The 27,146-nt window shown below is 42.1% G+C and overlaps 1 protein-coding gene across 1 annotated transcript; it reads right to left on the reverse strand.

Annotated features, from left to right (window-relative positions):
• Positions 1-426: 426 nt before the first annotated feature.
• On the reverse strand, positions 427-27,146 carry LOC104966385 (uncharacterized). The gene is made up of 20 exons (XM_010795572.1): positions 27,076-27,146; positions 26,035-26,448; positions 24,526-24,646; positions 23,807-23,982; positions 21,670-21,736; positions 20,773-20,823; positions 20,419-20,632; positions 20,064-20,178; positions 17,238-17,309; positions 15,627-15,683; positions 14,851-14,900; positions 13,757-13,932; positions 10,550-10,629; positions 10,267-10,313; positions 9,792-9,906; positions 9,535-9,663; positions 8,739-8,933; positions 7,357-8,374; positions 970-976; positions 427-886 (listed from the first exon to the last, which is right to left on the reverse strand). Exons 2-20 carry the CDS (start codon positions 26,362-26,364, stop codon positions 427-429), a joined length of 3,480 nt encoding a protein of 1,159 aa, XP_010793874.1. The 5' UTR covers positions 26,365-26,448; positions 27,076-27,146.

A 27,146-nucleotide genomic window follows, 5' to 3' on the forward strand; every position in this document is an offset into this window, starting at 1 on the left:
AGAAGAGAGCAGCTGAGAAAACGTGCAAAGTGTAAAAAGATGAAGGCTGAAGAGTCGGGATAAGTTTAAAGACTGTTCAGGTGTTGGAAAATAGTGTTTTATTTCTGATAAATGTTCTATCGTTGACGTACAAGATGTGAGGATCCACAGTGCGGCCTTCCTCTTTTTCCTCCTCTGTGTTGTTGTCTGTGTGTCTTCCTGGCTGGGTGTGGCTGACCTACATTTGGATTTCCGCCTCCACACCGCTCCAGCTGTTGATCACCTCGCTGATTGCCACTACTCACCTGCCCCCGCTTAAAACCCTGGTTCTCATCCTCAGTCTTCGCCAGTTCTTCGTTTATTCTTCAGGGTAAACTAACGTCCAGGCCTACTTAGCATTTTTTGCCTATTAAAATGTTGATGCTCCTAGTGAGAGGATTTGCCTTCCTAACCCTGCTTCTTTCCGTTTCCAGATCCACACACCTGCCGCTCCGCCTGCCACGTCCAGCCACGTCCAGCCTCGTCCAGCCACGTCCAGCCACGTCCAGCCTCGTCCAGCCACGTCCAGCCACGTCCAGCCTCGTCCAGCCACGTCCAGCCTCGTCCAGCCACGTCCAGCCTCGTCCAGCCTCGTCCAGCCTCGTCCAGCCACGTCCAGCCACGTCCAGCCACGTCCAGCCACGTCCAGCCACGTCCTGCCACGTCCTGCCACGTCCTGCCACGTCCTGCCACGTCCAGCCACGTCCTGCCACGTCCTGCCACGTCCAGCCACGTCCAGCCACGTCCAGCCACCTCCCTGCTCTGTCCTGCTCCTCTTCTCCCCTCTCTGAGCTCCTCGTCCTGGTCTGAATCTCGGTTCCAGGATTCTCCTTCAGCGTCCTCTCCAACTCCTAGACTCTGCCTTGATCTAAAATAAAGCCCATTTTGACACTTCACCACTGTTTCAGTCTTAGTGCTTGCATAGCGGGTTCTCGCCTCCAGTCACTCCACGTGAAGCCTAACACAAGAAGACACAAGAAGTGAAGTTTGGATTAAAGGAAATGAGAAAACAAGGTTTTCAGGGGAAAGGGAATGAGCATGATTTAATGTGGCTCGTCTTTATGAGGTTGTAAGTCTTGTTTTTTTTTTTTTATGAAAGTGATTTTAAGTTTATAGCTTCCTCTGTCCCTCTCTTCCTTTCTTCTCCTTCCATCTCCACCAGTAAATTCAACTGTGAAATATCTCGAGAAGATATAAAAAGAAAAAATACTGTGTGTCCTTCCACATTCAATATTTCACATGTCATTTCGTTTTTTTATATATTTATATATATATTGGAGAAGCAAATATTTCAGTGCTTGTCCCTGAGACATTTCTCGATGTGACCTCCAGAGCAACTTAAATGTCCTCCGATGAATATTAACAACGACATTGAGTTCAGAAGAATTCACGCTTTCTTTGTCACGTTATTTTAGAAATGTGATTAATGAAGGATCTGTGGTTTGAAGCCCAGATAAAAGGTACAACCGTTCTAAAAGATCAGAGCTAAATGTGTTGAAGTAAACTGAAGAAACACGAGCTAAACATTGGTGTATGTTTAGTGTTACTATCCCAAACATCACATCCAATTCGTACGTAACTAAAACGTTTCAATGCCAACTTGTTCTACTTCTGCAGACGACAACGAGACTGTGTGAAGACGCCAAACGATCGTATCTCAAGATCAGCGTATAGAAAAGATAAATAGTGCTGAGAAATAACTCAAAGAAACCAATAAAGCATTAAGACAAGACATTGAAGACTGAGAAGAGTTGGGAAACACTAGAATAAACTCTCAAAAGTTAGACCGGACATTGTGTTAGCGACCTGTCAATCAAAAGGTAGCCCCGCCCCCAAAACATTCCTTTCTTTATTGTTTATTTCACTCTGAATAGGACCATGTTTAACGAAACAAATATCATGCTGTATTGAAAAAGAGTTGAAACTACATATGAAGTCCATTAACTCAGCGGGAAAATGTTTACCTAAGTTATAAATCCAATGAGAAGTAGGGTAACTTTCTCTTAGACTTCTATACAATGGGACCAGCAGAGTCACCATATCATATGTGAAATGCATACTGTGTTACGATTAATTATTGTTATTCCTGGCTGCTACCTTTAAGTTTTTACATATTCATCATCCGGCTGTGTGACAGATTAAGGATGTATGATTCTGATTGGAGGGAATGAGATAATTAGTAGGCTAAGCTAACAACAATCCACTACACACTTTTTACTGTTGTTATCATACTTGTCAACCCTCCCGATTTTCGCGGGAGACTCCCGATTTCATTGCCCTCTCCCGGTTTCCTCCCGGGGTCATATTTCTCCCGCATTTCTCCCGATTTCTGACAAAATCAGATTTACTCAGGACTGTTTCCACTCGGACTTTAATACAGCTACACCATTGTTTGGTTTCCATGGTAACACGTCTCTTTAGTAGCGCGCAACTGAAAGTCTGAGAGGGTGAGGCTGATAGTCACAGAAAACAGAACAAGAATCAACAACTACTCTACTCTCTGACTGCGGTCAAGCCAGCCTCCACTCGGGAAAACCTAGTCAAGCCAGCCCGCACGTGATATTGCGGTGCGCGAATATCCTATGCATTACGGTAGAGTCAAAACAAATCATCCCTCTGTGTTTAGATGAGAATAAAACACAAATCCTATAGTATCAAAGACTAATTTCACTTCAGGGTGATAGCAGGACATCCCATCTAGTCACTCAGAAAAAATCAGGACATTCTGATGTAGAGTTTCAAAATAAAAGACCTTTGAAGTCTCATATGAGCTGAGGCCGCAAGGCATTGCACTTAGAACTACAATAAGCATGTTAATGTTAATCTAACAGCTCCGGCGATCCACTAGCACCCCCCCCCCCCCATTTTGCAAATGCTCCCGATTTCTGTGGTCCCAAGGTTGGCAAGTATGGCTGTTATGTATATATTTACTGTGTATTTTGCGTTAGTCATGCTGCCGATGTAACACAAGTATGTTCAAATTAATTAAATGATTCTAAGTTGTTAGTCCAGTGAGGTAAGAAGCAGGTAAAAACCAAGGTTACATGCGTGTTTCCATAATGATCAGCAATTAAATAGTGTGGTGTTCAGTTACATAAAAACAATCTGATGAAGTTAATATTATTCCTCCCACAAACAACAACATTTACTGAGGCAAAATACAAATAATATCCTTTACAAAATGTAAAGTTGGCTAATCCTTTCCACCAGTTCAGGCAGTTCTTCTCATTTGTTGGGGTGCAATTTCACAGTTTGGTCGAATGTTTTCATAAAGGTCTGGGGGTAGAAATAGGATGAGGAAGGAGGTACGGTAAGGACAGAGGGTTCCTATGTGTTTGTTTATGTGAATTGCGAGGTAGGAGAGTCTCTAATTGGTGGAGGTATTTTTGCTCCAGGGCAGTAATGGCCTTTTTGGAGCTTTTGTTTCTGTTTTTGCCTCCCTCTTGTCTTAGTCTCCCACTTTCCTTCTGTCTCTCTCGCCTCTCATTGTCTCTATCTGTCACCCTTGTTATCTGTTTTCTTCTCAGAATATTAAATGGCCTTGTCAGCAGGGAACGCACACTTGCGTGACTCCGTGTGTGCGTGTGTGTGTGTGTGGTTCAAGATTCAGGGTTGCTTTATTTGTCCCAATTACAGAAACAATTATAGTGCAGTGACCGACGTTCACAGCGCATTCACAGATTTAATGAATTAACACTAAGTGTAGACATAAAATGCGCTCTCACTTCACACTATCCTTATTTCCTCAGTTGTTAAGATCCACTGAATGGAAGCAGTTTGAAAGCAGGATAGGGAGGCAGAGATAATTTTACAAGCCTGTTTAATAGGACTCTTGTCAAAACTGTGTGTTTTTAAAGTGTGTGTGTGCTCTTCTTACTGTGTGTTGCATCGCACATCAGTCGTTAGATGATGTGCCCATGAAACAAGCAGAGGGATTAAACTTACAGGAGGACGGCTTCATTAACTGTGTATAGTTAAATGTTAATGGGCGTGCTGCTGCCTTTGAGCACAAAAGGAGGAAGGTATAATAGAGCAGGAGAGGGATGAGGAGAGGGGAAGGCTCACCGTTTTTACCTTATTTATGCAAAGGAAGCCCGGCTGATGGAGGTCTTTTTCAGCAACCTTCGATTTCAAACTCATTCACGTGTTTAGAACTGGGAGCTGCCCCAAGTCTGCTGCTGCAGGCAGCCCCCACTGCCTAGAGGCATGTTAGTGGTGGTGAGAGGGAAGGCATTGCAGTATTTTATTCACTTGTCCCAACTTTTAATTTTCTCTCCTTGACAGGATATTCCCACAAACTCACTTTCAGGTCACGGGCTTCCTCTAAAATGTCTGCTATCAAGCCAAGTCCAAGTGGTCACGCTGGTAGCTTTCTCACCTTCAACGCCACATTCAACAGTATTAAACAACATTCATTTTCACCTCTGTAACATTTACTGGACTTTCGGCTAACTTTACAGGATAATGGTGTAGAGAAAGCCTGTAAGCAAACTTAATCAGACATTTCAGTGCAGAATCTAGTATCCTTAAAATGATGTTCCTAGGTCAATAAGGAATTATTTTGACTCAGGTTGATAAAAAATAGAAGAATAGTATTGCAGTTACATTTCTAATCATGTTATGGATACATTATAAGATCTGGATCTCAGACCCAAATATGGCATATTTAGCCCAATGAGAATTGCTTTCCTGGTGCAAATGCCAAAAGTTACTATCTTCCCACTCAGCTAGCTGGTTATCTGGCCCACTCATTATGCACAGTAGTGTTTCTCCTGCTTGCCTCGCCCCCAATTTCACACAATCAATACATTGCACTGACATCACATATTTTTGAAATCACTCAAAGAAAGATCTGCAAATATCAAACCTCAATGGATCATCCAAAAACTATAATAGATAAGAGTCATATTTGACCATGTCAATATATTTAATTTGACAAACCTCAAAATTGCACTAAGCACACAGTACAGCTGAGGCTGAATATGTTTTGTGGATAGACATCCTGGTTATAAACTAAAGTAGTGGATCTTTAAAAGGTGGTACTTCACCAAAGTCATTATAGCTCATCCTTTGGGGATTACATTTCCTCGCACCATATCCTATGCATTTTCATATTGTGGGCATCCTAGACAATTTGCTAGCTACGGGGACCATTTTGTAACTTGTTGGAGGTTAGAATGTGTGTGTAGGTGGAGGAAGATGGTCTGAAGAAGGATATGTTGCAGTCAAAGTGTCAGCTGTGTGTGTTTGGGGAGAGAACTTTCTCTAACCTACAAGTCTGGCGTGAGGAGGCCTGCAGGCTAAGAAAAACAACTGAGGGTGATGTGGGGTTAAGACAGGTTTTTTCTTGTCTGTGTGTTTGCTGCCTTGTGTGTGTGTGTGTGTGTGTGTGTGTGTGTGTGTGTGTGTGTGTGTGTGTGTGTGTGTGTGTGTGTGTGTGTGTGTTAAAAGGCCACACATCAGGCAGCATGGCTAGTAACGTTGCCTTGGAGATTGACAGGCTTTATCGTGTGTTGGTGAGCTCCCATCCACCACTTGTCCACCATGTGACATGGCCTGTCACACCACTTTGTCACAGTGGGAGAGTGTTCGTAACGCACGTGCACGCACCAACACACACATACACACACTCCATTTCAAGGTTTTAGATCAGGGTGTGAGAGAGGGGGGATAAAGACGCAGAAAGACAGATAAAGAGAGAAATAGATTTCTCATTCACTGGGGAGAAAACTGAAGTGTTGTTCACGGATTCGAGGGCCATTTATAAGAAATAGCCACATCAAAAATGAGCTGTTTTCTATTCATGAACTGAGCTCCCAATGTGAAGGGCAGACAAAAAAGTGCACAGCTGCTTACTGACATGCAGGGATTCTTAACACAAACACACACACACACACACACCAAAAATAATAATAATCAGCGAGCCCTGCCTCTCCCTCCATGCTCTCTGTTCTGTGTTCTTGCCAAAAGTCAATCATGACTGCCGCTGGAGAAGCTTGTTGTATGTGTACATCTTAATGCTTCTGACAGCATAGTATTTTCATCCAAAAGAGCAACCCACCAAAAGTAAAGTGTTAACAACACCGTTGTGCTTGTAAACTGCTCTGTTTTAATGCCAAATAAATGCAGCACATCTCAAAAGAGTACTTATTTCAAAAGACTCACTTCTTAAAATGGGCTTTATGCTAAAGGGAAACAAAGTCACTATTTGAAATGGGTAGAATCGTTTTCTGGCAGTAGACTAAGGGAGATTAAATGCAAAGTCATGATTTTCAATGGAGGAAAAATGAAGAGTTTTCTAACACAACAAACTGCCTGCTTCAGAGGCCTGTACTACGAAGCAGGATTTTCACTTAGCGGGCTAACTTCAGGGAAAACTGGCTTTCCGGTCCTACGACGCTGGTTCTCTTTTTAGCAGGCTAGATCTCCATGGTAGTTACCATGGAGATCTAGCCTGCTAAAAAGAGAACCAGCGTCGTAGGACCGGAAAGCCAGTTTTCCCTGAAGTTAGCCCGCTAAGTGAAAATCCTGCTTCGTANAAAAGGGGCTGCAACGGATCTGATACAGACTGATCCAGATTTGAACACTTCTATGACGTCACAGAAGTGGCGCTACGGCTATTGGGCCAACTCCACCAATCAGGAGGAGACAGCCACGGACATTGCCGTTCGAAAGCGCTGGAGACGCTGTAGTACATATGCCAGGCCTGTAGATGGTGCTGTTCCCACAGAATCAGCCCATGCAAAGACAGTGTTCAATTGAGCGAAATGAGGAATGGCTAAAATGCATGATCTGTTTGGTATTTTGAAAAATAAAAAGTATAAATATGCCTTATATAGGTATGGCCCTACACTATATTATTCAAATATAGCATGATAGGTTCACTTTAATAATTTGATTATTTTAATGTCATGTCAAAACGTTTTCTAGGAAAGTCCATGATACTTTAAGTGATGTACACTTTCTATTATAATGCTATAAATTCTCACTAGTTTTTTTTTTTACTATATAAATTCACATTGTGCAAAGTCACATCAACTTCTTTGGATGAAGATATAAAACAACAGGTAAACTTCCTCAGTTTCCATTATAAATCATAAAATAACTGCCACTATGGATATTGCTAGATGCTTTTTTGTTGATCTTGAACATATTGATGGTCGGTTACTGCATTAAGGATACCAAAATGGCTACAGGACACAAGTAGATTTACCCCTGCGATAGATATTTACAAGACAATGCAAAACTAGATCTATTTATTTTAAGATTTAAAAAATGTCCTCCATCTCTCTTCCAGGGCCCTGTAGTAATTCCAAACTCAACAGAAGCAGCTCACACCATGCTCTACCTGTGGGCCAAGTCTCTCATTAAAACCTTTAATGTCCTCCTCTTTATCCTCTATATCTTCATCCTCTTCCTCAATGAACAACTCAAATCCCATTCCTGTCATCGATGGTGGGCTTTCAGACTCGCATCGTTGTTCAATCAGAGTTTCTGACTGCTCTCCCCAAGCCATGGGAAGTGATTCCATAGTCAGAGGCTTGTGAAGCTGCTCGTCTAACCTATCGCTGCCTATCAGGTCGCTGGATGGAGATAGTGCTCGTGGTTTTACTTTTGGCTGATCGGATTCTTCTGCTTTAGATTTAAATCTGCCCTGGGTTTCATTGGTTAGCGAGGTTAGTGGGAAATCTATCGGAGACAATCTTGAAAAGTCGGGAACTTCTGCAGTGGTAGAATCATCCATAATCATAGACAAAAGGTCGTCGTAAGGGTCTTTCACTTGCAGTTCAGCCATTATGCTGCTTTTGTTAACTTTCACAGTTGGTGTAGGTGACTTTATTGGTTCTGGCACTGTGCAGGAAAACACCTCTGGCTTAGAGACTTGTGATCGTCGAGCTATTCCTTTGCCACTGTTGTATCGCACTGAAGGCTCAGGCAGTGGAGGTGAAAATGAGGAATAAGGAAGGGGAGGAGGAGGAGGAGGCGGAGGAAGAGGAGGAGGCGGTGGGGAGAAAGGCAGGGTTGGTGAGCTGTGACCTAAACTAAGTCTCCCGTCTCTGAAAGGAGAATTTAAGGAAGACCTCGGGGGCGGCAGGGCGAAGCCTCTCTGTGGTTGTGCAGGTGATGGTGCCATAAAATCCTGAGCCTTATGGAAAGGTGTCAGGTCAGAGGGGAGAGGTGGGGGTGTGGGCGGTGTGGGGGTGGTAGTGACGGAGCGAGATGGAGAGGAGGCAGAAGGCTCCAGTGTGAGGGCCAGCCACTCTTCGGTGATAGTTTGCAGGTCAGGCCTTCTCAACGGGGGGTGAGGGGAGGGGAGGTCACGAGGAGTGGGGGGCGGAGGTAGATGGTAGAAAGGCTTCATGAAGGTGAAGTGAAAAAGAAGGAACAATGTAATTCCAACAATGTAACAGAGAGTGCAGTGTGTGGTGTGTGTTTAGAGCTCTACATACTCCTCTATGCAGAGGATGTTTTTACCCATTTCTTTAAATATATTGGGATTTCTTTTGGCGACAATTGTTATGTTGGAAAGTAACCAACACTGTTGTTCACAAATAAACATATGCACATTTTAAATAAACCAACTCATTACTGTATAAAGTAGCTGTGAATGCTATATTCTAACCAGTAAATAAAGAACAAATTGATGTTTTTGAATTTTGTAACTCTATTGTATAGGTGTCGACCATCTTGTTGTCACCTTGTTGTAGTGATTCTCCTACCTTGGTAGGTGTAGAGCTGGGTGTCCTGTTGCCAGGGTAACCATGTGGGTCTATGTGGTGGGCGGAGCTCTTGGACGGGGAGCGCTTGATGATGTTAACATACGACACAGGAAAGATGCCCTGTTTGGTTGTGTCTGGGATCCTCCCCTCGTACCAGTTCCCGTCCACCTGCCTTATCACAATTACTCTCTCACCCTACACACACACACACAAAATAAAAATGTGATGTTTAACCACAACTCAAAGGTTTAGCGCCACCTTGTAGGACTTCTGTTAATCACATGTATTGCTATTTATCAATGTATCCTTTATTATAACAATATAACAGACACAATTTATATAAATTGTACACACAGTAGCTTTAACATATCTCCATTATAGCCCCAGAGCCTCTTTCAAAAGCAATAGATGTTAACTACCCTGCAAATTAAAAAAATCACAACTAGGGACGAGCAATAGTGACAATTAGCAATAGCTATTAGTTTTCTGTGCAGTACACAAATATAATGCTTGGTGTTGGTTGGAACCATGTTAAATTGCATATTGCTATTGCATAAAAATGCATTTGAGTTAAAACAGTAGCGGAAACCGAGTGAATTCATCTGGATTATTGACTTCATGCTGTTTTATTTGAAAAATGTGTATCTTTCTTAATTTTAAACAATCACTACCACCGGATGATGAACTCAAAAAAGTATTGTTTCTAAAAAAAAATGCAAGGTTTCCAATCATTACTATTGATTATAACAAGCCCTGTTACATTGGTGCAGCTTCTAATAAACAATAAACAGGCCACCTTTCTGAGAGACATCTCCACGTTAGTATCAGCATTAAAGTTGTAGCGAGCTATTGCCTCTCCGATCTCTCTGACGTGTGCTGGTGGAGGAGGACGGATCGGCTGCTGCTTCTCTGAGGATGGCATCTTCTGTTTATGCGTGGACAATAGTGTGAAAAGAAAAGACAAACCATCGAGACAAATGACATATAAGACACAAGATGATGCACCTGTAGTCACAGTTATACAGGTGTTCAGTTTAATAGTTGCAGACTTACTTCTACATATGATATGGGTAATATCCCAACCCGACCGCGGTGCTCTCCTTCATACCAGTTGTTGTCAATCTGTCGGATGATGTTCACTGCATCGCCCTTCTTAAATGTCAGCTCCCTGCAACACATTCATGTCATCAAAGTGCCAACACAGAGGTGTGAGAAGACATAAACTCACAACTTCAACCAGCAAAGAAACACCCGTCACAAAACGTTAGCCAGTGAAGCACGATGGAAGAAGATCAAATGCAGCCCAAATTAGTTTTATTCATGCATATATTTAAAGCATAAGATGAATTAGTTAAAGCCATCCAAGTCTGGTGGTAAGATGTGTTCTTAAAAGGCAAAACATCTTACAAAGCAATCTCAAATCCTAACATTGAATGCAATGTCTCGAAATGTGTTGGTATGTAGTTAGGCGTTCATGCTTAAAAGCTTGGCTCCCTTTGCGCGTGCACTGTGCATTTCCTGTACTCACTTAGCTGTTTGTGCCTTAAAATCATAAATGGCTCTTGCAGGCTGTTTCTGATGGAGGAGAGAGAACAGAATAAGTTGTGTCATCTGTTTATGGGAGACCTAGGAGATGAAAGTGAGAGAAAGAAAGCAGGCAAGCAAAACATAAAAAACTGCTTTACAATCTCTGTGAGAATCATCAAAATGTGTGGCATTGTGATCCTTAAGACAAAAAAACGCAATACTTATTTGTATTAATCGATTCTCTTAATGAAGTGAACGTTAGTGTTATGAGTACAATGTTGTACCTCTCTATCAGGAGTAGGTCTTCTACTCTGGGGTGTGTGGCGTCCATCCATGGTAGAATAACACCGGGATACATCCTGGTCTGTGATTAGCAAACACATGTGAGAAAGGTCATGGGAGTAACCATACTAACCACAATTATGTCACATTTTCATAATACAAAAAAGTGCTGTGGCAAAGGATGATGACGACGCCATTCCTACAGGTGAATGAGGGATGAAAGTTTAGGGTCAAAAGGTGTTTTATTTCCAGTTATTTGGAAACAACCCGGAATATGACTCATGCATCAAAAATAGCTGAAACACATGATAAAACAGGCCAAAAAAGACCATTTACAAACATAAACATATAACCAAATGGTTTAAAGGAAAGAACGATTGTTGGATAATCAGACAAACCATAAATAAACTGCAAAAAAGACAAATTATAAAAAGAAAAAAAAATAACATTATAAACAGAGAAATAATAACTTACTCCAACCAGAGTAATATGCTGTTAATTCTCAAACAATAAGTATATCAAATTTAAGAAGCTATACTGCTTTTATTTACAGATCTGATACTCTAAATGTCTCTTTCTTTCAGACATGTTAGTACCCTTCAAGAGTTCATTCCAATTGTTCCTACATTACATGTTTTTCTCGGCATTAGCTACGGTCATTCAAATATTTATATACTTCATGCTTCCATTTGAGATGCAGAACTTTCATCAGGGGGGAAGTGTTTGGTTTCACAGACATTTTCTTAAAACAGAAAACAATATTTTTTTAACACTGGGTTTACTTTGAGAATTCACAGCATTCAGGTCTTACTGAATGACATAAAGAAAGAAAGAAAACAAAAGTACCGGATGTATAAACTGACCAATGAATGAAATAGGGCAACAAGCCCATGCAATACTTACAGTGACATTGAGGTAAATGTATGGGGATGCATATTTGGTACATACTGTATATATATATTCATATATAAATATGTTTGTGCAAATAAAAAACATGCAGAGATAACTGGCTAAATGACAAAGTGTACACGTGCAAACATTTGTTAAATGTGTAAAATCTGCACCTGAATAACTGAGACCATTTCCATTGCCCTGCTCCTCTTCATACTCATTATTGTTTGAGGCGTCGTAACAGGCATTGATTGGTGACTGTAGCCGCGGTGTGGAGGGATCCTCTCTTTGTGAGGAGGACCCAGTGGGGCTCCCATCTGGGTACAAAGATGTAGAGGACTGACCCCCCTGCCAACAGCCCCTCCTCCCCCGCAATGAAGAGCTTCGTTCAGGCACATTTGGCAGGAGTTCTGACAGTATTCTCCTCAGGATGCTGTCATCAGGTGCTCTGTTTCCTCTGTGGCCTCTCTCTGCTTGGATGTGCTCATATATGTCTCTCAAGGCTGCATCCAGTGCTTCATAAATGTCCTGTTTGGACTTGGTTCTGCTACCTCGATCGCCACCACTGCTTCTTCTAGAGGTAGGTGGTGAGCCCTTTTTCCTGCGGAAAGGCACTGGGCTGACCAGGAAGGCCAGCTTGGACATCGCTTGCTGGGACTGTGCACTCCGGATTTGGGAATGGCTGCTGCGGCTCGGCTGTGAAGGTCTCTGGTGCTCCTGGCGCGCTCGTTCTCTCTCATGTTTCAGCATTGTTGTGAAACGGGTGTAAGAGGCCGGACAGCGGCCTTTGCAGGAGCTGATGAGGTGGCGGTGTTGGTAGCCCTGGCTCTGGCCTAGACTCTGGTGTCCAGGCTGGTGATGGTGGTGGTGATGACGGAGGTGGTGGTGGTGAAGGTTAGAAGAGCCGTACAAGCTCTCAGAAGAGGTTAGTGAGCAATGGTCAAAGTCACTTTCACTGCAGAATGAGGAGCCCTCCACTTGAATGAAGTCACTGAGGTCTGACGCAATAGCGTCCTGTTCGCTGTCAGAGTAGTCTGGGTTGGCTTGTGGGCCTTTGGGAACAGGAGGAGCAGGAAAGGACCGCCCACGGCCGGGCTCTGGCCCAATACGAGGCTGGCCCTCAGGGGGGCTGCGGGGTCGATGCAGGTGGTCCATGCTGTGAGGTACTGTTCCACCATTGCCGTTGTTGTCTTCCTCGAGTAAAGATTCTATGGAAAAACGGCGTTTAGGAAAACTAGGTGTACCACCGCCACCACTGCTGGCTCGAGAAGACGAGCCACCTGGCGTGGTAGTGCCAGAAGGCAACTCACCGTCCAAGTTGGGCATGGATTTGGACTTCTGAATAAGGCTCTCAAATGTAGAAATGTGACTTGGCACCGTATCGGGTTGCACCTCCATGCCCCAGGTGGGGGTCAACGGAGAGAGGCGATGGAGATGAAGGTGAGGTTGGCTCTCTAGTTCCAGGATGCGAGCACGGACTGAGCGGATGACTTCAGATGGGATGAGCTGAGTGCGGTCGATATGGTGCATCTTACGATAGAGCTTGAGAAAGCCCGGTGAATCGTGTGCCCGGCGCCGATGGAGGCGAGGCAATGAGTGAGTGGAGATGGATCCAGTGGAACCTGAGGGATTCCCATCACAAACCAGTGACCCAGCACTTTCTGAGCGGGTGGCTCGCCCACCGCCAGAATGCCCATCGTTGAGTAGGTCGTCACAGCTACGTGACTTAATCTTGCCAGGGATGGGCGGGACCTCGTCAGCACTGCTGCAAGTCTCAGTATCCTCGCATTTTGTCTCCCAACTGTTCTTACAAAAGACAGACTGCTTAGAGGAGGTGCTGCCTTCCTGGCTGGCATCCTCAGCGTCAGGGTCAGAGGGGACAGGGGGAAGAAAGGTTGGTTGATAAGGACCTGGGGAGGTCAAACTTTTTGGATACATGTTGCATGCGTCCCCACCTTTCAGATGTCCAACAGAGAGCAGCATTGTGAAAGAGAAGAAGGAGGAAAGTATTTTTAGCAATAATACCCAGCAAAAAAAGATTGAAGAGCTGGGGAGAGGGAGAAGAACTAGGAAAGAAATGAGGAAAAGATGATTTGAGGTTGTTTGCTTCTGACTTCAACCAATACTTATCAAGGAAACTTATGAGGACACCAGACAGACGTTGTAAAGCAAAAAAACACGAGGACAAAAAGTGCTTTGATTTATTGGCAACATGGTTAGTACACATATTTTAGTCCGGGGAAGAGAAGGGAAAATACACATTCATAAAGAAAAAACAATCAAGTGAAATTGAAATGTTTGCGTTTAAATGTCTGTACCTTTGGCTCTGGCGGGTGAGGCTGGTGAGGAACGAACCACAGGCTTCTTTAGGCTGCTGCTCGGTCTGTAGGCGTCCACTGGTTTAGGGGAAGTCACAGCTCTGTTGTGAGACTGGGCATTCACTTGGGAACTGGACGGCTCAGACTTCCTTCTCTTCCTGTAGTCGCTGGCAGCACTGCAACACAGTCAGACATCAATGAAAACCACTTTCAAATCTCTTTACAGTGCTGTACGCCGTTTGCAGGAGGAAAATGTGTATAGTCAGTATACTCAAACCACTTCTGGACCAACATATAACAATACATGAGTAATAGCAAGCTTCTAAGCCGATACATTTTAGGAATTTATACCGAAATATATAGCGAAGGTCATCCCACTTAAAAGGTTCACTAACATTGTGTGCCTATTAAGCTGAGAAGCACATGCCATCTAACTGCAGCGTTCCGGTTTTGATTCCTGCCTTGGGACCTTTGTTGCATGTCAGCCCCCCACCCCCTCCTTTCTCTCTCTACCTCACTTCTATGCTGTCCTCTGCAAGGATAGATAAAAGGAAAACAGACCACAGGAAAAAAAAAATCTACATTTTCTTAAGGAATGACTTCCGTTATTTAAAATGTCTTAAAACCCAATGGGTTTTATGTTCAGAACAAACACACCCAATGCCACTGACATGAATTACATGGTCTATTCATCTCATCCCATTTATGCCCTTCCTATTCACCAAGGAAAATGCGACTGAATAAGCAGGCCATTGGTGAAAGGGAATAGGACGAAGGGAGGGACGAGGGGGGGTTGAGGGAAGGATAAGAGGTGAAGGACGGAATCAATAGGTTTGCTGGGTTAATTTAATCTGGCTCAGATTGTGAAAGGGATATGCTAATTGCCCTGCTTCAGTGGCAAACACAAATAAAGAGTAACACTAATCCTTGCAAAATCATCATAAATAGCAGACGGAAAGGCTACATGCACCAGAGTCATAGCAAGAAAGAGCAGTTTTGATTCCTTGCTGTATCACAACAAGGACCGGTCCTGTAGAGAGGATGGGGGAGGGGGAAGGGGTGATGCAGAGGAAAATAAAAGAAACAGAGGTTACCTCGCAGGTCTCTCTGGAGCCTTGTCAGCAGGAGGAATATGCAGGGATGTCTGAAATAGGGCAGACAACAAAAGAGAATAGTGAGGTCCGCAGGAACAAAGACTCGAGGCAGAACACCTCACAATGCACAGCCTGCATGCGGTTGATGCTGTGCCACACTTAAAACTCTCCCCCAGCATAAGGTGCGATGGAAGCTGGTTCCACATGGCACACCTGAGCAAAAAGAGGCCTACCGGTGTAAGCGGTGAAGATACAATTCTGCCTCCTCTTGGGCTGCTCTGAAGGAGAATGGCATAGGTAATACAGCAAAGGATGTTATGAGCTGAGCTCAGGGGGCAAATGATGTCCTGCAAAATCTGGCATGGATCAGGTGGAATGGGTCTAGTGGTAAAGAATAGTCGGTTCTCTTAAACGGCAATGCTCTCTCTGAGGACTATCAAATGCCATTACAAAAACATCAAAAAAGATTTCAAGTGAATTATGTTTTGAGGTAAAAAAAAGAAAGAAAAAAAAGAAATCTAGAGCTTCATTAAGGCTGCCAAGGAATACGATGTTAGCATACATACAAATAGCTTCAAAGCTATATGTTCAACATTCTTTACAAAGCAACAATATACTCATATTCTGCTTGAAACTGAATTGTTGATTAATTAAATTATACACGTTTAACCAATACTTAATTGTCTTCAACAAAATATAATGAGTTAGATTTCTCTGATTTATTATAAATTGTGAGATTTACAACACTACTAGAATACTCATGAATGTGAGATTACCTCAATGCGTTGGCGAGCGGAGATGTCTGGATTATAATCCAGCCTTTTTTTAGGAGGCTTGAGCCACAAGCAGCAGCAGTGAGGAGGAGGAGGATGAATAGGAAGAAGGTGAAAATGAGGTGAAGGAGGAGAAGCAGGTGTGGCATCATGGGGAGAAACCAATTAACGAGAAACATGTGGAGAGAGTGACACCTGTTAGAGAATCTGAGTAATAAGGACTACACACACACACACACACACACACACACACACACACACACACACACACACACACACACACACACACACACACACACACACACACACACACACACACACACACACACACACACACACACACACACACACACACACACACACACACACACAGATTATAAAATCCTCTATTGATGCTTTATTCGTTTGCTTATCTCAAAATAGCAACATAAAGACAACAGTATGTTTATGCTAAAATAAATAAGGCCTACTACATCAACTTCTATAACACAAACACGCAAACAAATGTGCCCACGTTCCAAACACACATGCAGTGTGAGAGCAAGCTGTAAAGCAGAAAGCCAAGTGAAGCTCAAGCTGCAGTGTTGTGTTTATTTCTAATGCTGTGATTTAGTGCAGGTTTAATAGCGCATATAAACTCAGTCCATCAAAACTTCTTGTGACATGTCAACGAAATAAAAACTCAAATACTAAACATACAGTGAGATTCGGTCCCAGCTGGACCAGCAAGTGCATGTAGAAGCCATTTAAACTCTAAGGGCTTATTCAGTGGTGTGAAACAGTGAAATGATTGCAGGTTAAACATGTCAACACACGCTCCAACATGACTCTGTAGAGTCATGCTAGCTCCAGATGTGACATTTTTAGCTGAACATTTCGAATAAGCCCAAAAAACCATCACCTGATGTCATGCTCTGGCATGGATAGAGGCATGACACTTTGTAAATCAGTCAGGTTGGGGTGATTTGATCCCAGATCTGTGGTTAGAGGCAATGCCTGCCCTGAGCCACTAGTTGTTATTACTAGCTACATCCAGAAGAGGGCACTACAGCCTTTAGCTTGTAGATATATGCAGAGCGTTGCTCCAGCAAAAGTGAAGATAAACGGAACTACTAGCAGAAATGAATAAATGGGCTGAATAGAAAAAGATGATTAACATATGTAGAAAAATCCTAAAGTTTATCATTAGAAAAATGATGTTTTGCATATATCAATGCTATGATAGACAGATTGACTGACTGTTCTGTGCAGTTCAACCAGCAATAAGTCAGGTCATCTAAAGGATATGGAGCACACATTTTGACCTATTTTCCTTCCTAGCAACACAGGACTGGAAATAATTTGCCAGGTGTGTTTGTGTGTGTGTGTGTGTGTGTGTGTGAACACTTCAGTGCCTGCTAGCCACCAGACCAAAAAACCCAGCAACGCAGAGACATAACACAGCCTGTCACAAGGGTGGGGGGAGGGGGGTCACAGCACCCAACAAGTACCACATGCCCAAACAACTAGCTCCACCCATTCTACCTGTAGACAAAACAAAAAACATGGGTGGAGTGGAGAAAGTGGGTGTTTGCCTATGGCAGGGTTGCGGGAGCAGCTACGGCCCTGACTTACCGGCCGCCCAAACTCCAGCTCGGAAAAGAACTTATACCAAGGCTCGTTCTCTAAATCTATGTCATCATAGTTCTGGGAGAGCATGACAGGGACAGAGAGAGGAGGGAGAAGAAAGACAGGAAGGATAGTGTGGAAAGAAGTCACATAGAGAGAGAGAGAAAGACATGGACCTCATGGTTAGGAATTAGCGTAGGTGGCACAGGGAGATGGGCACAGGATGAAGATGTAGACTGGCTCATGGGGAAGAATGCAGTGATGCAAAACACAATTCACTCCTGACAGATCCGGCAGAAAATGTTTCGCTTCACTACTTGACAGTAATTCCAAAATGCTAGGGAATCCAAACGGTTCCTTAGGCAGTTTAGACTAGTGTCATATAATAAAGACATTCGTTTAATTTGCATACAAGCAATCAGGGCTGTCAATCCCATGACATAATCACTGTTTTATTTTAAGCCTTTGCTCAGGTGACAGATAATGAAAACCGTGTTACTTTGAGCATTACATATTTAACATCCAGCCTCATTATCCACACCTTCGTGCAGTCGATGGAATACTCAATACCGTATGTCCGGGCAAGGCCAAATTCTCATCAGAGGTAGTAATTATATAGATTAGAAGAAGAACTCTAGAAGAAGAGAAAGGGGCACATATTGCAAGTGTTTGGAGAAGACACGAGGGGTCATTCCCCATAGGGTACAGTAACTTTCATCTCTAAATTGGTGGGAACAGTATGGTGTCAGTCAGCCATTAAACTGATCCATGTGTTACGCACTTTAACACCTGAAATACCTGATCAAAGTTAACATACTGACGATGTGTTTTTAATCGTTGTGTAATAATATTAATAAACATGCACACCATGAATTATAAAAAAGTAAATTATTACCCTATTTATTATTATATTACTCTTTTTAAATCCTATCTTTATGCCTTTTTCACACCTTTTGTTTCTTTTATATTCCTCTTTTAATTCCTTGTAATGTTTCATATAAAGTGCTAGTTTTTGATTATGTAATAATACAAATAAACAGCCCAATGAACCCATGTGACCCCTTCATGTTTAAATAATGACTCTTTGAATGGCAGATTTAAAACGATGTCATTTAGGGTTAAGGATTGAAAGGCATCTTTCATATTGAGGCTCAACAGCTGCCGTCTAACGCTGCTTTATCTCATACTGATAACGTGTGAGTGTTGTCGGCTGCACTGATCCTCCACTATTTTGCATGCATGATGGACAAATGGACTTTAGGAAGCAGATGTTTATCTCTGCTGATGTTACATGATAGATTACAGTGCCAAACACTTCCTTTGTACCACAGAGAGATATATTTTCATATCAAACCAGCCTGCAATAAAAAACGTCACATGTGATGTAGGTATTTACATGCCACTAAATTAGACAGGTAAGCTTAAATAATGTGACTGCTGTGTCGACATGTAATCATTTACTCTTTCCTGAATCATTAAACTCCAACAGCTTTCTTTATGTTACACACTTCTGCTTGCACTACATTCAAGAGGTTTATTTAGTTTACTGTTATTCTAACTGTAGAGATGATGTATTGGTTTACTACTCCGTCTGCTCTTTTCTAACCCTATTCCCACATGGAAGTGGAAATGGAGATTTCAGGCCAAATGAAACACTGCCAGGAGACGTTTTGTAAGTGTTGTTGTGTTACATCCCGTTTCTAAAAAGAGAATTCAGCTTTGAGACGAATGAGTCACCCTGTAAAAAAAGTGAGAGCCTCGAGCAGAGACTGCCAATTGTGAAGACACACAGAGAAACTAAACAAAGAGAGTGTCGGAAAAACATTTTTGTTTGCTATGTTTCATTACTGGAAACCAAATAGACCCTTCACAGCTAAACATAATGTTATTGGCAGCCTTTTTCTAACCTGGAAAATTGAGAAAAAGCTTCTTAACATACATATAAGAAGTCTCAGACAACATATAAGCCAGCGTGGGTTCTCTTCTACTCTTTATAGCTTCACCCTTGATTGCCTTATCCGGAACTGACTCGTGTATTATTGCCCTGAGAGAGCTCTCTGCCGTCATTACATTAAACATCTACAAAACCTTCACAAATACCTTTTCCTTTTGCTACATAACAGACCCCGCATCTATAATGCATTCTCCATTAGCCTGTTCTTTATGTCAGATACCTGCTTCCAATTATTTTTGCCCTTCCTCTACACAGTAATTATCTCTGCTGTCTGCCTTGTCATTCACCCCACACAGAGTGAACAGCCAGTACAGTCATTAGTGGGGCAGCAGCGCTGAAAACCTTCGCTTTCTACCGCCCACACTGTGTCTGACTGAAAGAAGTCCATGAAAAAGCCCATTATATAGAAACACATTAGGAAGAAAGGTACATGTGCTTATTTTTGGTATTTGACTATCCAGTTTTTAAGGCTGTAGCACCATCTCTGCAGTGTTTCTTTGACATCATGTTGCTTAATGTTTAGTTGTTTACATCAGTATAAATTCACCCTCTAATTAGCTCCAGGTAAAGAAGATCAGCAACATGAATAATCTTTTACTGAACAAGTATAAGCATAACAAAATACAGAAATCACTTCAATGTAACAATGATATGAATATAATCCCAAACGCTAATTTGAAGCCAGCTGGGTTAGCAAGATTCACATCTACTGAACATTGAAATATTAAAGCATGAGCTGTTTGCAGATTGGCTCCTAAAGGCCTCACAGGTTAATCACACATGAAGGGAAGCAGTAACCAACTTTTAGGTGGATTAAACTTGACAAAAAGTCATATTCTTTACCAGTCACAGAAAATGACATTATAAAATATACTCACTGGTCTTTCATGATCCATAATGGAGGACTTCCCAGGCTCGTATTCAAAAATACTCTTAGGCTCTGCACGATACTTTCGAGTATCCACTTTCCTGTCGGGAGGACCCCACTGATTCCTGGTGCAAGAAAAACAGAAAAGTGTTTATTAGAAAACAGACAAAAAGTTATTTAATCATTTACCAATATAGTTGATCACAAATGTTTTAGATTAAACTGTCTAAAATAAATATAACTATTACATAAACATAGTTAATCCATTCAATTGATTAATTCATGTACATGAAAAGAGGAGATTTAAATTGCTTAGATAATAATAAATGTAATAAATTAAGTAGTAGAGAAAAAGCTCCTCTTACGTGTCGGGCGAGTCTCTCTCACGGTCACTGTCTCTGGCCCTCAGTTGGAGGAGGGATGGCATGGATGGAGGTGGGGGGGGTACAGGGGATGGCGAGGGCTCCCGAGGGCCCAGATGCCCTCCATTGTCCGAGGGGCTTTTGGCGAGTGGCCTGTACGTGTGTGTTCGGGGAGCGGGGTGGGCCATGGTGGTGCCGGACGACAGGCTGTAGTCATCTGTTAAGGAAAGAACGGAGGAGATAATGAAAAGGTGAAGCAAAGAGGTAAACCCAGCCAGAAAGGAGATGTGGTAGGTACAGTAGGAATGATTTATTGAATGAGACACTACTTTAAATTATACGCAAGGCTTTTCTCACCATTGTTTATGACAGCGTATGTTGCATTGTACGTGTCAGAATAGTCATCATCTGTAGAACAAAAGAAGAATGATTTATTGGGATACAAGCACAAACACACTTTACAGTCCAGTGTGTTGTTTCCTCTCCTGGGAGAACACCACTTTTAGTCAGCTTGAATACAGTCAGTTGCAAAGTCATTTCCAATAGTGAACATTTTTCACAGGGGAGAGCATTATCAAAATCACCCAAGCAGCAAAAAAAACTTTTCCTCTGTTTATCCACAAGCTTAGGATGACACCAAAACCATTTTATTTTAATCCAGTATGGCTTTTTATTTTTGATTTGCGAAGGGTCATTACACCCAACAGAATCAGTAGCTTGAACCATATCTTTATATAACTATGAGTATTAGTGGCTGTTTTTCCCAGACTTCTAAGTCCACAGGGGGTTTCTCAAAAGATAAGACATTGCTGGGAATGTAATATTGCTAAATACATGAACTGAGAATATGTGAATAAACAAAGTCATGGTAACACTGCAAGATAATCAAAGGCCTGTGTATGTTTTTGTAGGCCATAATGACACATTGTGTGTGTGCTGCAGCAGAAGAAGCATGAGAAGATTAGAACAAACAAGCTTTGAACTGACTGTGTGATACGGTCGAGCCCATCAAATTACAACAGATTTCCCAGGATAGCTGTGTCTATTAGAGGTTTCTCTCAAATCCTCCTCCTCCTCCTCCTCCTCCTCTCCAGACATTCTTGCTCTCATCTAATGAGTTCTGGCTCGGAGCAGCTCTGGGTCTTTTTGGCTTAACAAGAATCGACAGACACACAAATATACACACACGCGCGTATACCCATCATGCATGCTTGGCTGATGTTCGAATCACATCAATAATGAGACATTTCTTACCTGCTTTGTGAACCTTGTGGATCTGTTTGAACATAGTTTTGTACCAATCCTTCGGCCTATCCACCGTCTGCGGAGAGAGAAATAATCATAAAGATTGATGAGACGCGATGATAGCTGAAGTTAGAAAGGTTGCAACTGTTTTATGGGACGGAGAACTTATCGAGTATAGAAAATCACACTCAGCCTTTTTAGAGAACCATATTTCAGTCCCAGAGAATTTAACGTATGCTGAGACATGAATCCATTTCTTAAGATTTATCCTTTGAGACACTTTCCATACGATTTCAGGATGATAACATCTCCTTTTTACTTATTAACGATAAATAACCTTGTAAAAACTCATTTATATCTGGCTGTTTAATTAATTACAAGGTATGTGCTCTTAATTTGTCTGAGTAAGATATTTAGTTGAATTATTTTACAGCTAATAAGAAACAATGAACAGCATGATTCTCACACTCACATCCAATCCATTACAGATAAATGACAGTGAAATGAAAAATAGCTTTCCCTAGTTCCAATTCTATGTCCCTGGGTTAATTGCATATTCATCACAAGGATTTTCCATTTTGAGGTATTTTTTAATCAAAATCCTTTCCTATTCTATTCCAGTAAAAAGATTAAAAAAAACGTGTGATAAATTATCTTGAACTCTAGACATAAAACTAATTTCAATTACAGTTGTAGCTGGGAGTTTAAGCATAATATATAAAACCACACTTGACTATGAGCATGTAAGTTGTGTTAGCTAGCAGAATGTTAAATAGTAGGATGTGTGTTTGGAAAATAACATTTGTAAAGAATGTGGTTGGCGTCCAACTTCTCCTGATAAGGTGCAGACGTGGTGGGAGTAGCTAGAGGCAAACAGTACTGTGCAGCTCCATATCGTTTCATATTTTCTAGACCAGGCCTATTTTGGAGCAATCAAATCAAACCTTTGGGATTTTTTTTCAATCTCTCTTGTAGATATAACTTCGTCTACAAATCCTTGCTTAGAAATAGCTCACATTAGACAACATAAAGACTCTAACTTCTGTTTCACTGTGAGTTCTCGTGAGTCATTTTATCATTTTCCAACTAAAGGAAAGGTTTTTCATCATAATGTGTTGAGTGGGTATTTCAGCTTTTAAACCTACTCACAAACAATTACCAGAAAATCTAAACAAAGCCAATAAAACCCAAAACAATATGACAGTGCCAATAGGAATTTGGTAAACTCCATTTTTGTTAATGTTAAGGCGATTGTGCCTATTCTCAGAAATCAACGTGAGCAGGTTTGGTTTCAAATAGAGGATACAGAGGCCATGTTGCTACAAAACCAAAGTGGGAGCTCCGGGCTGTAAAATCCAGGGGAACCCGTGGTATGTGTGTCTTTGTGCATACAGGATAGATCTAAAAGCAACTTCAAAAAAGAGCTATCAAATGGCAGAGAGACTTAATCCTCCCTTTATTCAGTGGCACTAAACCCAGCGCCTGGACTCTGGTCAGAGACGAGGCAGGTTGGCTCCACAGTGAAGGAGTGTGTGTGACTGAGCATGTAGCACTGGCACGGCCAACAGACGGCCCAATTACCACTTCACTCTCCATGGCTACCGAATAAAGTGCCTGCAAAAATGTTGGTCTGCTCACAACAAGAAGCATCTGTTTTTCTTCTTTTCAGCTTTTTTTTCTCTTCACCTTTTCACTTCACTTTATTGGCTGTCTCTCATTCTTCCTGTTACTTTCTCTGGCTCACTCATTCTGTAGTTGAACATGTCGGCCTTTAAATGCATGCTCTTCAAAAAATGGATAACTAAGTGAAGTGTTAATACAGGAAAAGCCTGAACAAAGATAACACGCAGACAGACACTTTGACAAGTAAGCAGCAAGGACCCTGCGGTGCTTAAGCAAAGACCTTGTCTGAGCTCAACATTATATCACAGAGGGAAGAAGAGAGACTCTCAGAGATGGTGAGGAGAGAGAAAGGGCTTTTTATATTGGGGGAAAATATGCTGACAGCTGAAGGTATTCAACTCTGGTGAGCCTGATCGCATATCAAGATTCAAGTCAGGGGAAATAGCTCAAAAATACTACAGTACCTAACGGAGTCGTTCTACTGCACACTAATGTGCTTATCCCTGCAAGTGTTCGACCTCACCGTGCGGATGGCGATAGGGATGCCAGAGTCGTCCACAGGGCCGATGCCTTCATAATGAGGGGCTTTAATAACGGACACCTTTTTCTCCTCTTCTGTGAAGCGGGCGATGGGCACCATGCTGCTGACACTGGTGTGGCCCAGCACCACAGACTCCCTGTGAAATGACTCGCTGCCCTCTGGATAGGAGGAGAGTAAAGAGAAGACACAGTGTAAGTTGTAACTACATAGTAAGTGAATTAGCCAAGAAAGGGCACGAACACAAGCAAACACTGAAGTATTCTGATATTAACTGCTCTGTTTTATGCCTCGAGATGAAATAGTACTAAAAACATGTATTTCTTTGTTTAATTTGATCTGTCCCCCACAACTGAATGGTTCTGTCTTCTCCTAACAGGTGTACAGGGGTCTTATCTCAGGCTTTTAACAGATAGATTAACCTTAAGATCCACCAACCATTGAATTGAGTAGGCAATAATAAGGAGATTAATTATAAGGTCCTTAAAAGATTTACACATTCTTGAAATTCTAAGCACTTCAACTATTCAGAGCAGGTTTAATATTTGTGTAAGGCTTTTATATGCTGTATATAAGAGTGTCTGTGTATGTAATTGTTCTAAGGGAAAGCAGCAGGTACTCATTTCAAATTAAAAAGCATAATGACTCCCCTTATCATGCATGTTGATGATTTTTGCATGTCATACTGTCGAACTGTGACTCACCTGAACTCCTGCTCTGTCTCTGGAGCCCAGTGTGGAAGGAGGTGGGGGGAGGGGGATAAGAGGGAGGAGACACGGGCCTCCGAGGAGCACTTCCATTCATAGCATAAGAGAGGACCTGGCCCTAGGAGTGATCCACAAGCCAGAAACAGAGATAGTCACTATCAATCACACATGGCAGCAAAATGTACACATTTCCGTTCATAGTGTGAAATGTTGCTGTTCTGACCTCCAAGATTCGATAATGAGTGAAAATATAGAAGAATAAAATTAAAAACAAGAGAATGTTAGTTTTATAAATCCATTATTTCATCATATTGTTATAAATCTTAACATTAAAAAGGGGTAGAGGAGCCTATTATGGAAATCAGTGTATATGTAGACAGATATTAGGACTGGTAGGATTCAGGAATTTCTGAATCTGAAGAGACTGTACAATGAAGGAACAGTTAGTTAGTGACAGTGAGGGAAAGGGGCACCTTTGAACCACTTCACTTTAAAACAGACAGAAGGGATTAAAAAGGTGGCGATAAGCAGACAAGTCTTTCAGATTCACATTCATTTCATTTTAAATTAGTAAAAGACAATGGACACAATGGGAAGCTTTTCTGAAAAATGCTCTCCCATTGAACACGGGAACATTTGATTTCATCTGACAAAAGGATACAAATAAAGCGTTATTAATTTTAAGGCCAGTGTGCTAAAATCAAAGAATCATTATCACTCTCAAAAACGGTGACAAGAAAACAATTTTAAACCAAGAGTATACATTTTGCCATTATAACTAGTAACGTATTTCTGAATCAATGATTGAATCTCAAGTTATGTTAAGTGTTGGTGTTGTTCTACATTTATGTTTTTTCTTGGATGTAGAAGCAACCAAGCCAGTTAGCCCATCTGTGAGTGGAGTAAAGGTTGGGAACAGCATCTGGTGAACAGAAACATATTTCTAGATGCGTCTCCCTTTAATGCACAAGGCTTGGAGTAAATAATGCAAGCAGTATGTCAACATGGTTATTCAGTGTCAATACGAAGTGTATTTCAAAGATTTACCATTCTGTGAACGGTCCTTTACATCTACTCACATGGGCAATCAAATGTAATACATTTAACAACAGTCATCTTGCACCTTCCATAATTAAATCAACAGCCAAATCTTCCAACTTCACCCTGCTATTACCTCTATTAAAAATGTTTTGATCTCATATTGAATTTTTGATTTGAACTGGCCTTGAGTGACAGAATAATTGCATCAGATTTAAAAACAAAAAGGCACAACGAAGAGAAACATAGACAAGCACATATATAGAGTTGTCCTAAGTGCAGACACATGAACATTATAGGGGAGCATTAGGCTGTAGAGTAGACGATGGTTAGTGAAAGGCAAAAACCGGTAGCAAAAGCACAATTCCTGAAAGATTGGTTCAGCCATCGAATTGTGTGAGGGGAGGAGGAAACGTTTTGTTTCTGTTAATAATGTGTGTTACAGCAGTGACTTGTTGGAATAATTACATTAGTAACAGCGTCTGTTGCAGCAGTGGAGGCCACAAAGGCTGTTAGCACATCATCAGGGCCAACAGTGGATGTGTAGGTGGAGACAAGGCTGAGCGTGGGCGATGGCGTGGGGGAGGCACCGGGGGAGTCCAGGCTACAGATCTGCAGCTCGTCCAGCAGGCCCGCCGTGGACGACGAGTAGTGGCTGAGAGCTGACACCGTCAAGGGGGAAGCCGAGGGCGACGCGCAGCCCCCGCCGATCATACCGCTGACCAATGGGAGGCTCGGCCTGCTGGCTGCACCCGCTCCACTAGCAACATACGGGCTGGGTGACAGAGCCTTGGGCATTAGGCCTGGCAGGTAGTCCAGTGACTCTGAGCTGTGGCAGCGAAAGGGGGAGTGCCGGGCTGTGGGGTCAGGGGAGGGAGGCCCCTGGTGTTGGAGGGAGAGGGAGTTGTTTGGAAAAAGAGGAAAGGAGGAGAAGGGCTTAGTGACATCACTCATTAACCACGCTGTCACAGAGGACGTGTGGAAGAAACACGTGAGCCTAACAGAAGGCGATATGCTGCAGTGAAACCACACTGTCATGAAGCTGCAGCTGCATCTCCTGAAACATGGTTAATGCTGTGATAGGCGGTTAGTTCAATCTCTGTGAAGGGCATTAAATACAGTAAACAGAAAGCAACAGGGGTACATAATAATTAAAACAGTTGGTTATCACACATGTGTAGATCCACAATTATTTTGGATGTTTGGATGGCAGCACCAATACTAACAAAATAAACAGCATCACACATAAGCATTATATGAAGACGATATAAAGTCCTGCATTTCTTGTTGTCTATGTAAGGCCCAACACTATGAACAACACTGTCATACTTCTCAGTGTTTGTATGCTTCAGAACAAAAGAAAAACCACACTTATTTTAATTTTTAGCCTCTTAATTCAACCCCTCCTGGCCAAAGTAAACAGGCGGTTTTGTATTATATTGAACTTAAAACAGACACAACCGTTTCTCTCTTTTGTTTTGTTGTTACACTATATAGTCAGTTATGTACCAACAGTTCTGCAGGAGAAGGTCTTGGTGGAACGGCAGGAGGACTCTTCGTTATCTCCACCTGGGATGGAG

This window comes from Notothenia coriiceps, unplaced genomic scaffold (assembly GCF_000735185.1).
Source record: "Notothenia coriiceps isolate Sejong01 unplaced genomic scaffold, NC01 NC01_scaffold00037246, whole genome shotgun sequence".
Lineage (NCBI taxonomy): Eukaryota > Metazoa > Chordata > Actinopteri > Perciformes > Nototheniidae > Notothenia > Notothenia coriiceps.

Bases quoted from the DNA above. Each gene is read 5' to 3' on its own strand.
- LOC104966385 (XM_010795572.1), bottom strand. From the start codon at position 26,364: ATGCCCAAGGCTCTGTCACCCAGCCCGTATGTTGCTAGTGGAGCGGGT. The intron at 24,647-26,034 runs GTAATTATTCCA...GATCACTCCTAG, and splicing joins CAACAGACGCTGTTACTAAT to GGCCAGGTCCTCTCTTATGC. The intron at 9,907-10,266 runs GTGAGTACAGGA...AATGTGTTGCAG, and splicing joins TTTAAGGCACAAACAGCTAA to GGAGCTGACATTTAAGAAGG.